The 12445-nt window shown below is 32.3% G+C and overlaps 1 protein-coding gene across 1 annotated transcript in view; it reads left to right on the forward strand.

Moving 5' to 3' along the window:
• Positions 1 to 12445, forward strand: part of LOC139092481 (cGMP-dependent 3',5'-cyclic phosphodiesterase-like) — a 29675-nt gene that overhangs the window by 11241 nt on the left and 5989 nt on the right. Inside the window, exon 2 of the mRNA XM_070642892.1 lies at positions 3172 to 3270. Within this exon, the coding sequence (XP_070498993.1) occupies positions 3172 to 3270 (99 nt within the window). The remainder of the gene's footprint in view (positions 1 to 3171; positions 3271 to 12445) is intronic.

Below are 12445 nucleotides of genomic sequence, written 5' to 3' on the forward strand. Positions count from 1 at the left end.
TTTTTTTGAAGCACCATATGCTCATAAATTCAAATTCTTTTACATGACTTTAAGGTATATTTATTAGTGTTCGTTTATTCTACCTTACTGTCTGTATGTTCTCACAATATTTAGCTAGATATTTGAAAAGATAAAAATATGATCAGGATCAGAGCTCGAAGTCAACTCGGATTTTGTATGAAAAAGATTTCGAGCTCTAATCATTAATTGAATCTTAGTCAGATTCTCTACCCAAGTGGGCAAAAATACGTTAGAACTCGCTTGCAACTGGACATTCACTTGCATATACTCGAGGTACGGATAGGGAGCATTCAGAAATTGTGTGACACTTAAAATTGACCGATTCTCGTCTTTCTATCGTAATGTTATTTTACTAAATCCGTAACAAAATTGCAAACCCCTTCAATATCCCACCACTACGACCTACCTATAGAATCTCATTCCAATTGTTAAGCTAATTCTATGGTTCATTCCCCAATCTTTAGACAAGTGATCAAATTGTACTTATTGCAAAGTTCTATCATTTTATTATTTAAAGATCGTTGCTCTTCCTAGTGTTCTTAATTTCAACTGTGCTAAATTATATTTTGTATTGAATATACATTGCACCTGCATACTTAGTCACTATTTGTGTGAGAAAAACATTTAAAAGCTGAAATTAATCACTTAAACAGTTAAAAAGCTTCCACATCCGACTAAAGATTTCCGGGGTAATGAACTCAATTAAAAAATTCTTTATGGATAATCTCCTTAGTCTCCATTCAGACTTGAGATCGTAATTTGTAAATGTAGTCTCATCAGATAACATAAAAGTCGCAAAAAAATATTAATTAATCTCAAGACATTTTAATCCGGCAATTCAAAATAATCTTATTTTTTTGTCTGTTTATAAAAATTAATTTCAAAAGATCCGGAAAAATTATAAAAGTGAGCTATAAGTACCATAATTCATAATCCCACTCGAAAAAATTATATTTTATCTTCTTCCTTAAAAAACTTTATTTCTTTCCCGCAAAAACACAGCGAGTAAAAATATTTTTGGGAACTAAATTGCTTTCACCGCAAAACACAACATGAAGCAAAACATTCAGTCTCATGTACCACAGTGAAAGATTTGAACACCACTGTTCTAGATAAAAATATATTAAGATAAAAATGATGAGAAATGCTTCTAATCTTTTTAACTCTGTTAAGCTGATTATGAGATCTTTTTTCTTTCTTTATTTTTATTTTTAGATTGTGTTGAGTTGAATGGAAATTATTATTTGCTCTCTTGTTATTATTCAAATTAATCTGGCACAGCTTCAAACATGCAATCTAAACCTTTTTGTAGACTCTCATGTATTGAGCTACTAGCTTACTTGCGTTATTTGCCCTTGACCGGCTTCAAGTTTGAAATAAAAACAAACGCACCAAAATTGTATACATAAAAATTATTATTTCTATTTTTTGCTCATTTTCTATCATTTCAAATGCTTTTTTCCTTATTTCTTCTCTCCCTCACTAACAAATTTACGCCACTTCTTGTCTGGTTTGTCGATATCTTTTTTGTAAAAAGAGCATGAGGAAGAGAAATATTAAATCTTTCATGTGAACGTTTTTAATGGAAGATTTGATAGCTAAAATTTCTTTTGTTTGTTTATAGAAGTGCTTCTCAAGAAAATATAGAAAATGTTGGAAAACATATGGAGAGACGCCCTTTATGGCGCATTTTTATATATTTATACTAACAATATAGCGATAATGATGACAGGAGCTGTCTTAAAGAGTCCGGATTCCACGAATTAATCCATAAATTCCATGATTTACATAAATTTATCCATTGATTCCATAAATTCCACAAATTCCATGGATTCTATGAAATTCATAGTTTCTTCCAGATTATCCACTAGATTATGGTCAAAAGCAATTGTGACCCTGAGGAATCTTCCAATCTTTTTTTTCTTATTTGGATTTATGTATAATTGATAATCTAATTCAATGCCAAATTTAATTATTTAGTTTATTCAAGATGTAATTGTATATAGAATATAGGAAATTTGAATTTTTCCAGTTGTTCCATGAGCAAAATAGTCGTTACATGCCATTTTCACTTATTCCCACTCGTTCTAAGTCGGTTTCAACCTTTCCTGTCATTTCAAGTCATTTTCTGAAGGCTCTAAATTGTGCCCTGTCGCTATCAAGCATGTTCAGTCGTTGTGAGCTGTTCCAAGTCGTTCTAGTTATTTAGTTCATTTATATGTCATTTTGCAATTGTAATACAATGTTCAATTCTTATGACTAACGTGATTATTCAATTCAGATTATTCAACTTTTAATATGATTCGTTTTTTCTTAACTCTTGATAGGATAAGATCTGAATAAAATCATTCTTATCTTGCTTATATTTATTTTTCTAGCTTTTCATGCACTTATTCACATTTTCCTAGCTAGTTCTATTTACTGTCATATTGAATTGCATAGTCACCCCATGACAGTCAAAGAGCATACTCTGTGTATGCATGTTAACGCTCATTTGCATAAAAAAATCATGGTTTGATTTTTTCTTATTAATGTGAGCATGCACTTTGTATATAAGGCCATCCAGTCAAACTGACCAAAATTACAATTTATTTTGTACATTGCAACAGCTTTTGAATGAGTGACGTAGCGATGAAAAAAAAATCACGATGTTCTTCTCAGTTTATCTTCATTCTTTTGGAAAAGATTTTAAACGTAAATAAAGCATTTACGCATCATTGTGCCAAAAAGTCGATGGCAGAGGAAAGAGATGAAAAAAAAATGTTGAAAAGTAAATATATTGCGTATCTGTTGGATACAAAATTGATTGAATGATTTATCCACATGCTGAATAATCATTTGTCACAATTTGCTTATATTGAATAAATGTCACATATAAAAAAAAAATTGAAACTAATGAAGTATGTAAATAAATGTGAATAAAAAGTAACAAAAAAAAAAGAATAAATCGAGTGACAATGAATTGATATTTTTGCTAATGAAATTTGTAATCAAAACCTTTGGTCACTGATTTAATATACATACTTATTCATCGATATAAAGGTTGAAATATTTCAATTTTATGACTCACATTCTGTTCTGCCTACATTATATTACCAGCTACATTAACTTTATTTTCATTATTTCTTTATTTTTATTGTATATCCACAGGTAAACACCTCGGACATAGAAAATTCATCATGTGAATCAAATGATCATCCATTTAAAGTAACTGACTTAAATAAGAGCTTTTCTGAAGTTATTGAGATGGTAAGTGATGACAAGATTAATATTAAGTACCACATGACATACATCATGTCTTTCTTTTGCATTCTCATTCCAATTATGTCCTGATTATTTCATAATTTTTAATGAGGTCTTGTAAAACTGTTTAATCTACTCCATTATGGAACTTAAAAGTTTCCAGTGACAATTAAGCACGTTCTTGTGCTCCTCTTTAAAGTTTCTTTTCCTTCCTTCATCTACAAACACTTGAATTTTAACTGAATCTCGCTAAAGTTCATAACATTCTCTTCAGTCAAGTATTTTAAGACTGCTATATAAATGTTTTTGACATGACAGCCTTCTTCTCATTCCTTTCATCATCAATCATTTATCACGCCGTTTTAATTGATGTGATTTTTAGCACTTTTTATACTCAATAAAATATTGTGTGATTTTTTTTTTTGGATTTGTCTTGACTTAATGCGTTTTTGTGGCTGTATATTAAATTCTTTATATAGTGAGAATGACTTTTTTTTGGGTAATAAAATAAATTGTCTACCTAGGTAATTTATGTGCTGTGGCTGTGGTTTTAACAGCAGTATATGACTTTAAAAATTGCATAGGGTGACTGTTAATGATCCTAATAAAATCAAGTTAAGTTTAGTGATGGATATTAATTTTTGCATTAATCTGAAGGGACATTCAGTTATGACGTGACGGAAAAAGTGAGTTTTCAAATCCTACACGTCCCTTGCTACAAAATGTTCATACAATGAATATAGAAAATATGCTTGTATTGTCCAAATTGTGAAACGTGACTGCGGTACCAGTGCTGTTCAACAGTATGTCGTGTGTGATTCCGGTTGAGGCATACCTACGAAGTGTACCGTGATGCAAAAAAGTTTGAACTACACAGATTTAGGCTGATGAAAAATCAAAGACCCTCCCCTCTTCCCTTCTTCTAAAAAGCACACGGAATTAGTAAGGTTCGTCCAAAAGCCTGCAATCAGACAAACTAGAATATGCAGCCTTGTAAACTTCTTAGGTGCATCTAAAGCGCAGGATAATTAAAGTCTTGGTTGTTGACCAAACTCTTGAGTTAAACTCGAGTGAATACGAATTCCCAATCGATTTCGAGATCTGGTAAGTGAATGACCCCTAATGCTCTAATTTCAATTCAAATCATATTCATGTAAATTTGCTAGTATTTCAAGCTATTGTTACGAGTGTTCCTTCCTCTCACACAATTTGATTTCACTTTTGTACTGTGCAAATTGTTACAGTGGCATGAAAACGATAAAACTGAATAGAAAGGGAAACGCAAGTTTTTTGATTTGATCCTTGACGTCAAACGACCTTGTCACGCTACTCAGCATCACACAGTTATTTGCATTTATTTTTTTCCCCTATAATTGGGTCATCATTTTTATACTACCCCAAAATATCTTTCAGGAAATTGACGTAGTTTAATTTGACTTTGCATAGTCATGAATATTTACTAATATTGACATAGAAAAGCAAGAAAATGCAAATATAGCATAGCTATTGAGTCAGTTCTATTTGATCGAAAAAATACAATATTTATGAAAATTGAAAAGTCTTCCGGTTTTAAAATATGAAAAAATATTTCATATTGAACTGCTGTATTCAATTATTTTGACTTATTTTCCGTTTTTCAAACCGCGGTGATATGAAAAATCATTTTCACAATCATAAATGTACTTTATGTCATGACAACAGTAAGCTTCATAAAATATTGATTGTGAATCATTTTTGGCTTTTTTTTTTATTAATTGTGAGTCACACTTAAAAATTGTTCAGTCAGCAACTGTAAATTTCAACATTCGAGCTACTTTATTTTAGATTAAGCAAATCGCTGAACTTAAAGTCGATATCTTTTGACTATTAACATAACAGCTGGTGCTGGTAGTTCAGCGAACAGCATGTTTTTTAATAATTTATATCTACAGCCACTATGGGGTCGTTTTGGATGTTATATAATACTAGCAATATCAAGCCCTTCTGTCTACTCGTAATACAGCATAATGCATCCTTTGTCACTTCCTTTTCTCAAAATGTTACGTAACTTAGGAATTATCTCCATCTAAAATGAGATTTTCATCCTATAAAAATGTATATCTTACCACAACGGATGATATCCATTTCACACATATGGCACACAAACTATCTAAATTCAAATGATAATCGAAGGAGGAACTTTAAAAGCACTCAACATTCTTGACATTCATGACCCAACCAAAATGTGGGATGAAAATAGAGACAGGAAATTTTCAGGGGTTTAGTAGATAGAGAAAATTCTCGAGTGTAAATGGAAATGACTCTGTAGAGGAGTTTATTTGCCTTTTTTAGTCACTTGGGTCGAGAAATCGATCAAATATCAGGAAGTTTGATATTTTTAATTCAAAAACCATTTTTTCACATTAAATAATCATGCATTGATATTATTTCATGAATAAATCCATCAGATTTTGCCCCAAATTCATCAAAATGTCTAGCATACCCGAGCGGTGAGCTGCATTTTTCACTGAGAACGCAAAAGCTTCGCATATTGCTATAAATATGGCGACGGATCCAAGCGACACAAATGAAGAAGGCATCTTTAAACCTCATTTATCAACACCAAATGGAAGCTGCCTAAATTTGGCAGCCAAATGGATTTGGTGTTAATAAAAAAGGTTAAATTGAGCCTTAAGAGCTCCGTGTCCAATTCTCCTTAATTTGTGTCACTCGGGCAACCGAACACAGTTGTCCTTTCCGGAATAGAACCTCTAAAAAGTTAGGAAAGTGGAAACTCTCAAATAAACATGCTCATTTGGCTTCGAATATCTATTTTCAATTCAATTTTCATTTCAAGTATCAACGTCATTCTGAACGAGGAATATGAAGGGAAAAACACTTTTTCCTATAAAATATTTATGAAAAAAAAACTAAAATTGGATATTGTACACAAGTGGAGCTGTCATTCTTAATTTAACTTCCTTCATACTAAAGTATATGTAAAAAAAAAACTAGTCTAATAAATAAATCGATGATTTATGCTTCCTTTTTATATTTATCTAAATGTTAGGGGGGTTATTTGATTATTAAGGTACACAAAATGGACAAGCTTAATAAAAAATTTATAGCAAATTTGTTACAGCATATAGAGTCATTTTCAATATTGAGACATTACTTAAAGTCTAATATTAGGCAGTCATGTGAATCGAGTGTCGTGATTTTATAAATTTTTCTGACCATCTTTCCAATTGACTTGTTGAATTTTATTTTCATTTCTTTAAATATCTTGTGAATTTGATGCCAACATCCGTATTTTCAAATTATGTACATCTCAAAATATTTAGCTCATGTTTAATGCATTTTAATTATTTCATTTTCTTTTCTTGACCTACTTTTTTTGCTTTTTATTTAATCCATGATAAACAAATGTTTTTGGATAAGAATGCGTAAATGTACTTATCGACTAATCTTATACGTCAATGACTAATTCCTTTCTAATTCTGTTGCTTTTTAAAAATAATTTTCCTTGTTATTCACTTGTTTCTATCTAAATCCAGTAAAACTCGTTAAGGATTTTGAGATTTTTGAATCACGAAAAACGTGCGCGTTGTAAGACGCTATCTTGGCCTGACTGCACCGTAACGACTAATTTCAATCCTTTTAAGACTAAAATTGCAGTTCACTTCGTCGTGTATGCTCGGATACGCAGCATACCAAAATGACACAAGTTGAATTTAAAACGAATCTGGTATTAAGTCAAAGTCATGTCGGTCTGAGGCCAGATTTTTGATCCATTAAACCGATTTGTGTAACCTCCCTCAGATGTCGCCTAAAACCAGCTCTTGTTCTGGCTACCGTTTGCCAATTTCTGATTCCAAATGCGATACTATTTCGATCGACAGCTTCTTTCCATTTTTTTGTTATTTGGGATTGATTGAATGCTTTTTGAAATTTGAAAATCTAAACATTTCAACATTTGTTATCCTTCCTGTAATTTAATAGATTCTTGTTATCGAGATATCCTGTGATTGGCTTAATTTCAGGAATTGATTCTAAGAAACCGAGATATTGGAAGCCTTTGCCATACATTCTTGATACGTGATCCACTTATTCCGAGAGTGTTACAAGAATTTCCTGTAGTCAAGGCATCAAAACTCTATAATTCACAGAAATCAATTTCATCTTCATCTTTTCCTCAATTTCTTCATCTCAATCAAAAACATGCATGAATTTCCTCAGTAGAACATAATTCCTCTACGAAATGACCCGCGTGTTTATTCCGTCCGTCAAAAAGTTGTCAATAAATCGATTAATGGCCTCGATTTTGGCGATGAAGCAGTAGCGGAAGCATGAGTGATAACGATAAAGATGGCTTTATTGACTTTGCCGCCTATGAACATAGTCGTTGGCTTAATTTTTCGACACTTTATATGTCAGTGATTAATTAAACAATCTTTAATTTGTTTGGCTTCTCTTTCTTTTTTTGCGTTTAATGAGTTTCGATGTTTCCAATGACTAAAGTTGTCCCTGGTACTTTACTATCTTTCTGACACATGATACGAGGTTTTATGATCTGTAAATTTATCATTTCAATGTTGAATTTGTCAACTGCCCTTGAAGAGATTCTCAATTTTTTGTCTAGTGATGTACTCAGAAGTTTCAATGCCTTTTTATCATTAACTGATAAGAACTGGCTGACTTGTAAAAAATGATAACAGAACAGAAAGAAAATATTAATTCCTAGGAAAATGAATTTATATCGTATCTTGTGACGCAAAAATGTATGGAAATAAAAATTGTAAAATTTATATTTATTTTATACTTTAAAATTTTCATGCTGTAGACTGCAGCTGACATCACTCTCAGCATTTTTTAACCTTTTTACATTTTGATGTATTTTTCTCTCGACTCAGATTGCCTGAAAAAATAATGTCAGTAAATGTAAATTTTTTTTTCATCCAGCTCTCAAAAGCATGTTTGTACTCAAAGTATTTCCTTCCGTATATCTTCAATTCATCGTTTACATAGATGTACATGCAGATATCCTAAGAATGCATATGAAATCTGAAACCTTTGAGGATTTCACGTATGGTATTCAGAGAGTCTTCCTTTTCCCATACTCGTGCTTTTTTACACAACCTGTTGTTATGTCGTCATTGATAGAAACATTTTTATCTATCTTGCAGTCGTTCTTTAAATGATGCTTTAAATTTGAAAATTTCATGACTTAAACGTAAATAAAATAAGAAGTAAACTATATGATAAGATAAAGAACAACTCAGCCCCCACGGAAGTAAATTTTTAACTTGTTATAGAAAAAAAAAGTACGCGATTTTGTTTATGTTTTGGATGAAGACTCTTAACGGATATGAATTGTTCTGCTTGAGATTGAAATAAAAGCTTTTTTGTGAGTTTGAGAATACTTTTTTTTTACCTGAAAGAACAGATATAATTGGAAAAGATATTAAGTAAGTGCTGTAACGAGAGTTTTTGGCACCTGATACAAATTTCTAGTTAAGTAGCAAGTGGCTTGGATTCAATTATAAGCTGTAGCTGAACAATAGTGCTTTTCACTACTGTACGGCACACTGGTATGTCGGAGAACAAGCTCAGGTGCACCGAGAACAATATTCTACGTCCAAATGTTTCCGTGTCTCAAAAAGTTTGAAGAAGTCTAGAAGATGTGGGTCCTATAGTTAATTTAACCATAGTGCTTCTAGCTTATAAAACTGGTGACTCCTTCTCGCATTATAACTGTGGTGTCTGAGTAGAGTGGAATCTGGAGTATCGATCCAGTATTCGAATAGTTACGAAACAAATCTGTATCATTTTTTGTGGGTTTCATTTCCGTCCTGAATTCTGTATTATACATTGAATGTAGTCGATATAATATGAAATTGCACAATGTTCACGACATTGTTGCATCCTTTTCCTTAAAGCTGTGTTGTTCAAACTGTGTGCCATGGCACACTAATGTGCGACATGTTGGGGTTCGGCCGTGGCTTACGTGAGCCCCTTCCTCTCCATCTTAATGCTTTGTAATATAAAATAAGAACCCAAATTTTGTATTCCTTAACAAAGTCGTACATCTCCTCCCCTTAAGCGTTACAAACTTCCTTTAAGCACTTTGATACAACTATTTCCTCAATTTCAGAACTATTTAGTCATGGCATTTGAGAATGCAGTCTTAATAACCGTCATTATGCTACACTAAATCATGAAAGCACATCAAAAAAGCAAAAGCGAACATAACAAAATTATCAATTTGACACGACCCGAAAAAGTAGCGCTTTAGTCATCTAATAATGGAAAAAAATTCTTATCTAGTTCACCTTGCTTCCTCGATGAATTTCCCTTTTTTCAGTAAACTAACATAGCATAAAATACATTGTGTGTCTCACAACAGATAACAATAGAACAGAAAATTGATTTACTTCATACGCTAGTAAGCAAGTTATATATTTTCCTGAATTTTCTTCCACTTGATAAGGGATTGTCATGCCGTTCCACTTCTGTTATTTAACAATCTGAATAACCATACATCTATGCTTTAAATCAAGAATTTTTTGTATATATTTTGGGGATTTTTTTCTCATTCTCATGTGAATTTTACGTAATCTTATCGACTGGCCCACATATACGTCATTAAGACATTTATTTAGACATGTTTACTGTACTTTTATTCGTCTCGCTTCTGCATGTTGAATATATAGCACGTTCGTTCATACTATTGCTCTTTGATATAGCTACATATAACATTTTATATAGTAACAAACTCTTGGTATTGTTGACGTAACAAGAAAGTATTATAATATTTGAATAACTACACATGTATGTTAGACATTGTGGTTTCTTATATTTATTTGAGTTGAGTAGGTATTTGCCAGACATTGCAAAACGTTTGTGTTCTTTATTGTTGATAAAGGCAGTCGATTTACTGATGAATAAAGTCTCTTTGTATATCAAGTTCATCCCTAATTACTGAACAGAATTCAAATTTGATTCCAATTGTTTAAGCAGGAATAAAAGAGAATCATTGATTATATATCTTCAATTTCTTTCCTTTTTACATATTACCATCTTGAGATTGTGTCAGATCAGAGTCAAAATTCTTTTGTTTGCATTATTAAATCTTTCTGTAAATTCCCAAACAATGCATTGTGATATTAAGGGATCAATCCCTAAAAATCAATGAACAAATGAAAAGGGGATTCATGATAAGAAAGGAACGAAGAAGATAAGAATTGAAATTGAAAGGGGGACTGTCCAGTTATTTTGTAACGTGAAGAATTAGCTTTTAAAAGTTCGTCTCCTCGCTCATCTCCCACTGTAGCATGGAATTCTCATGGATTAGGAATATAAAAGGGCTCGTCCAAAATTGCTGCTAAAGCTGCAGCCATGGACAAAATATAAAGTACAACTGAAACTTGCAGGAGTACACATCTAGAATATTAATATCTCAGCACCTCCTCTTTCTCCCAAAAGAGTTACATAACAAGTTAACGACCCCAAGGAGATTTAGAGAATTTAAGAATAAAATAGAAAATCCTTCTGATGCTGACATTACTAGAAACTTGTTAAATATTTATTCAATCCTTGATTGTGATCTTTTCAATTTCTTGTTTGAAAGGAATCTTCATGTTTATAGAAAGGCTCTAATAGTACAAATCGGGTAATTGATCAAAAATCTGTCTCTAGGCTGACGCGACTCTGACTTGGTGGTGAATTTGGTTTGAATTTAGTCTCAGGAACATGTGACTTTGACTTGGTACCGGATTTGGTTTAAATCCGATTCCAGGACGAAGGGACTTTGACTTGTGTCAGATTCGGTTTGAATTTGGATCCAGGACGACGTGACTCGAATTTAGTGCCGGATTTGGTATAAATCTGTTCCTAAGACGACGTGACTCTGACTTGGTTCCAGATACGCTTCAAATCCGGTTACAGGAGGACGCGACTCTGATTTGGTCTCGGATTTTGTTTGAATGCGACATCATGCCAGAGTCACACAGGCTTGATACTGGATTTTGGATCGACTACCTAACTAAGCATATCCAGGATGCATGCTAACTCCTGATTTGCTCCTGATTCAATTCCATGATTTGAAATATTATAAAAATTTCCCAATTTTTTTCATTTGAAAATTTTAATTAAAATTCCAAAAAATTTCGATCCATCTTGACCTTGATTGAATTTCACGAATTATTGTATCTTGTATCATTAGCATTCCTCAACTGCTATTAGTAACTCTCAATAAATGAGGTTCAGATTTGAGTGGATGTCGAAATAATTGAACGTTGTCAATAGTGACGCAGACTAATGAAATAATTTATCAAATGAAGATAAAAAACATTTATGTCTATTGTATAGACAAGAAAATAATTAAGTGTCAAAATTTATCACGTGAATTTTCTTGTTGATTGGCGATCCATGAATGAACAATAAAAATTTTTTGTTGTAATGATTTCATATAACAAAGATGATAAAATCTATGACAAGGGGGACTTAGCAATAAGCATTTGATTTCCTCAGTTTTTGTCGTGTAAGAAGAAAATTACTAATTTTTTACAATAAGAATCTTGGAAATACCCAATTAAGAAAATTCAATCTGCCAATTAATATGAAACCTACTGAGCAAAATCAGGGTGAAGTAAATGGAAAGGGCAATAGTTAGAAGATACATCCGTTCTATTCATATATAATCCCAACGGAATATTCATACGTGTTTATTCTCAGAATGATCTAAAGATTATAGAATAGATGTAGGATGACCATTGAATTTTTGTAAACTATTGGGATACGTTTGGATTGAATCGGGACATTTCTAAGTTAGCCACTATAGGGGCTAATTCAAGGGCGTATACAGAGGGGTTTTGAAGATCAGACTTCATGTACATTGGGACATTTTGGTGCTCTGTTCGCAACACAGCCAAAATTATTGAAATCAACGTGAAAGGTCAATGGGCTTTAAAGTTTGCTAAACCACTTTAATGAGGTCCCAAATAGAATGTAAATAGTAAAAGAGATCTGGAGGCGCTAGGCATTTCGCTGCTAATAGAACAGTAATGTACTTGATATTGAAAATAGGCAGCTTCCATTTGATACTAATACAAGATGTTCAACAGAGACTTAAAAGCACCATGATGTATTGACTTCTTCATTTGTATCTCTCGGGCAACACCTTCGTCTCGACAAAAATGCA

This window comes from Chironomus tepperi, unplaced genomic scaffold, assembly GCF_022539635.2.
Source record: "Chironomus tepperi strain 1889 unplaced genomic scaffold, CSIRO-AGI_Ctep_v1 contig_301, whole genome shotgun sequence".
NCBI lineage: Eukaryota > Metazoa > Arthropoda > Insecta > Diptera > Chironomidae > Chironomus > Chironomus tepperi.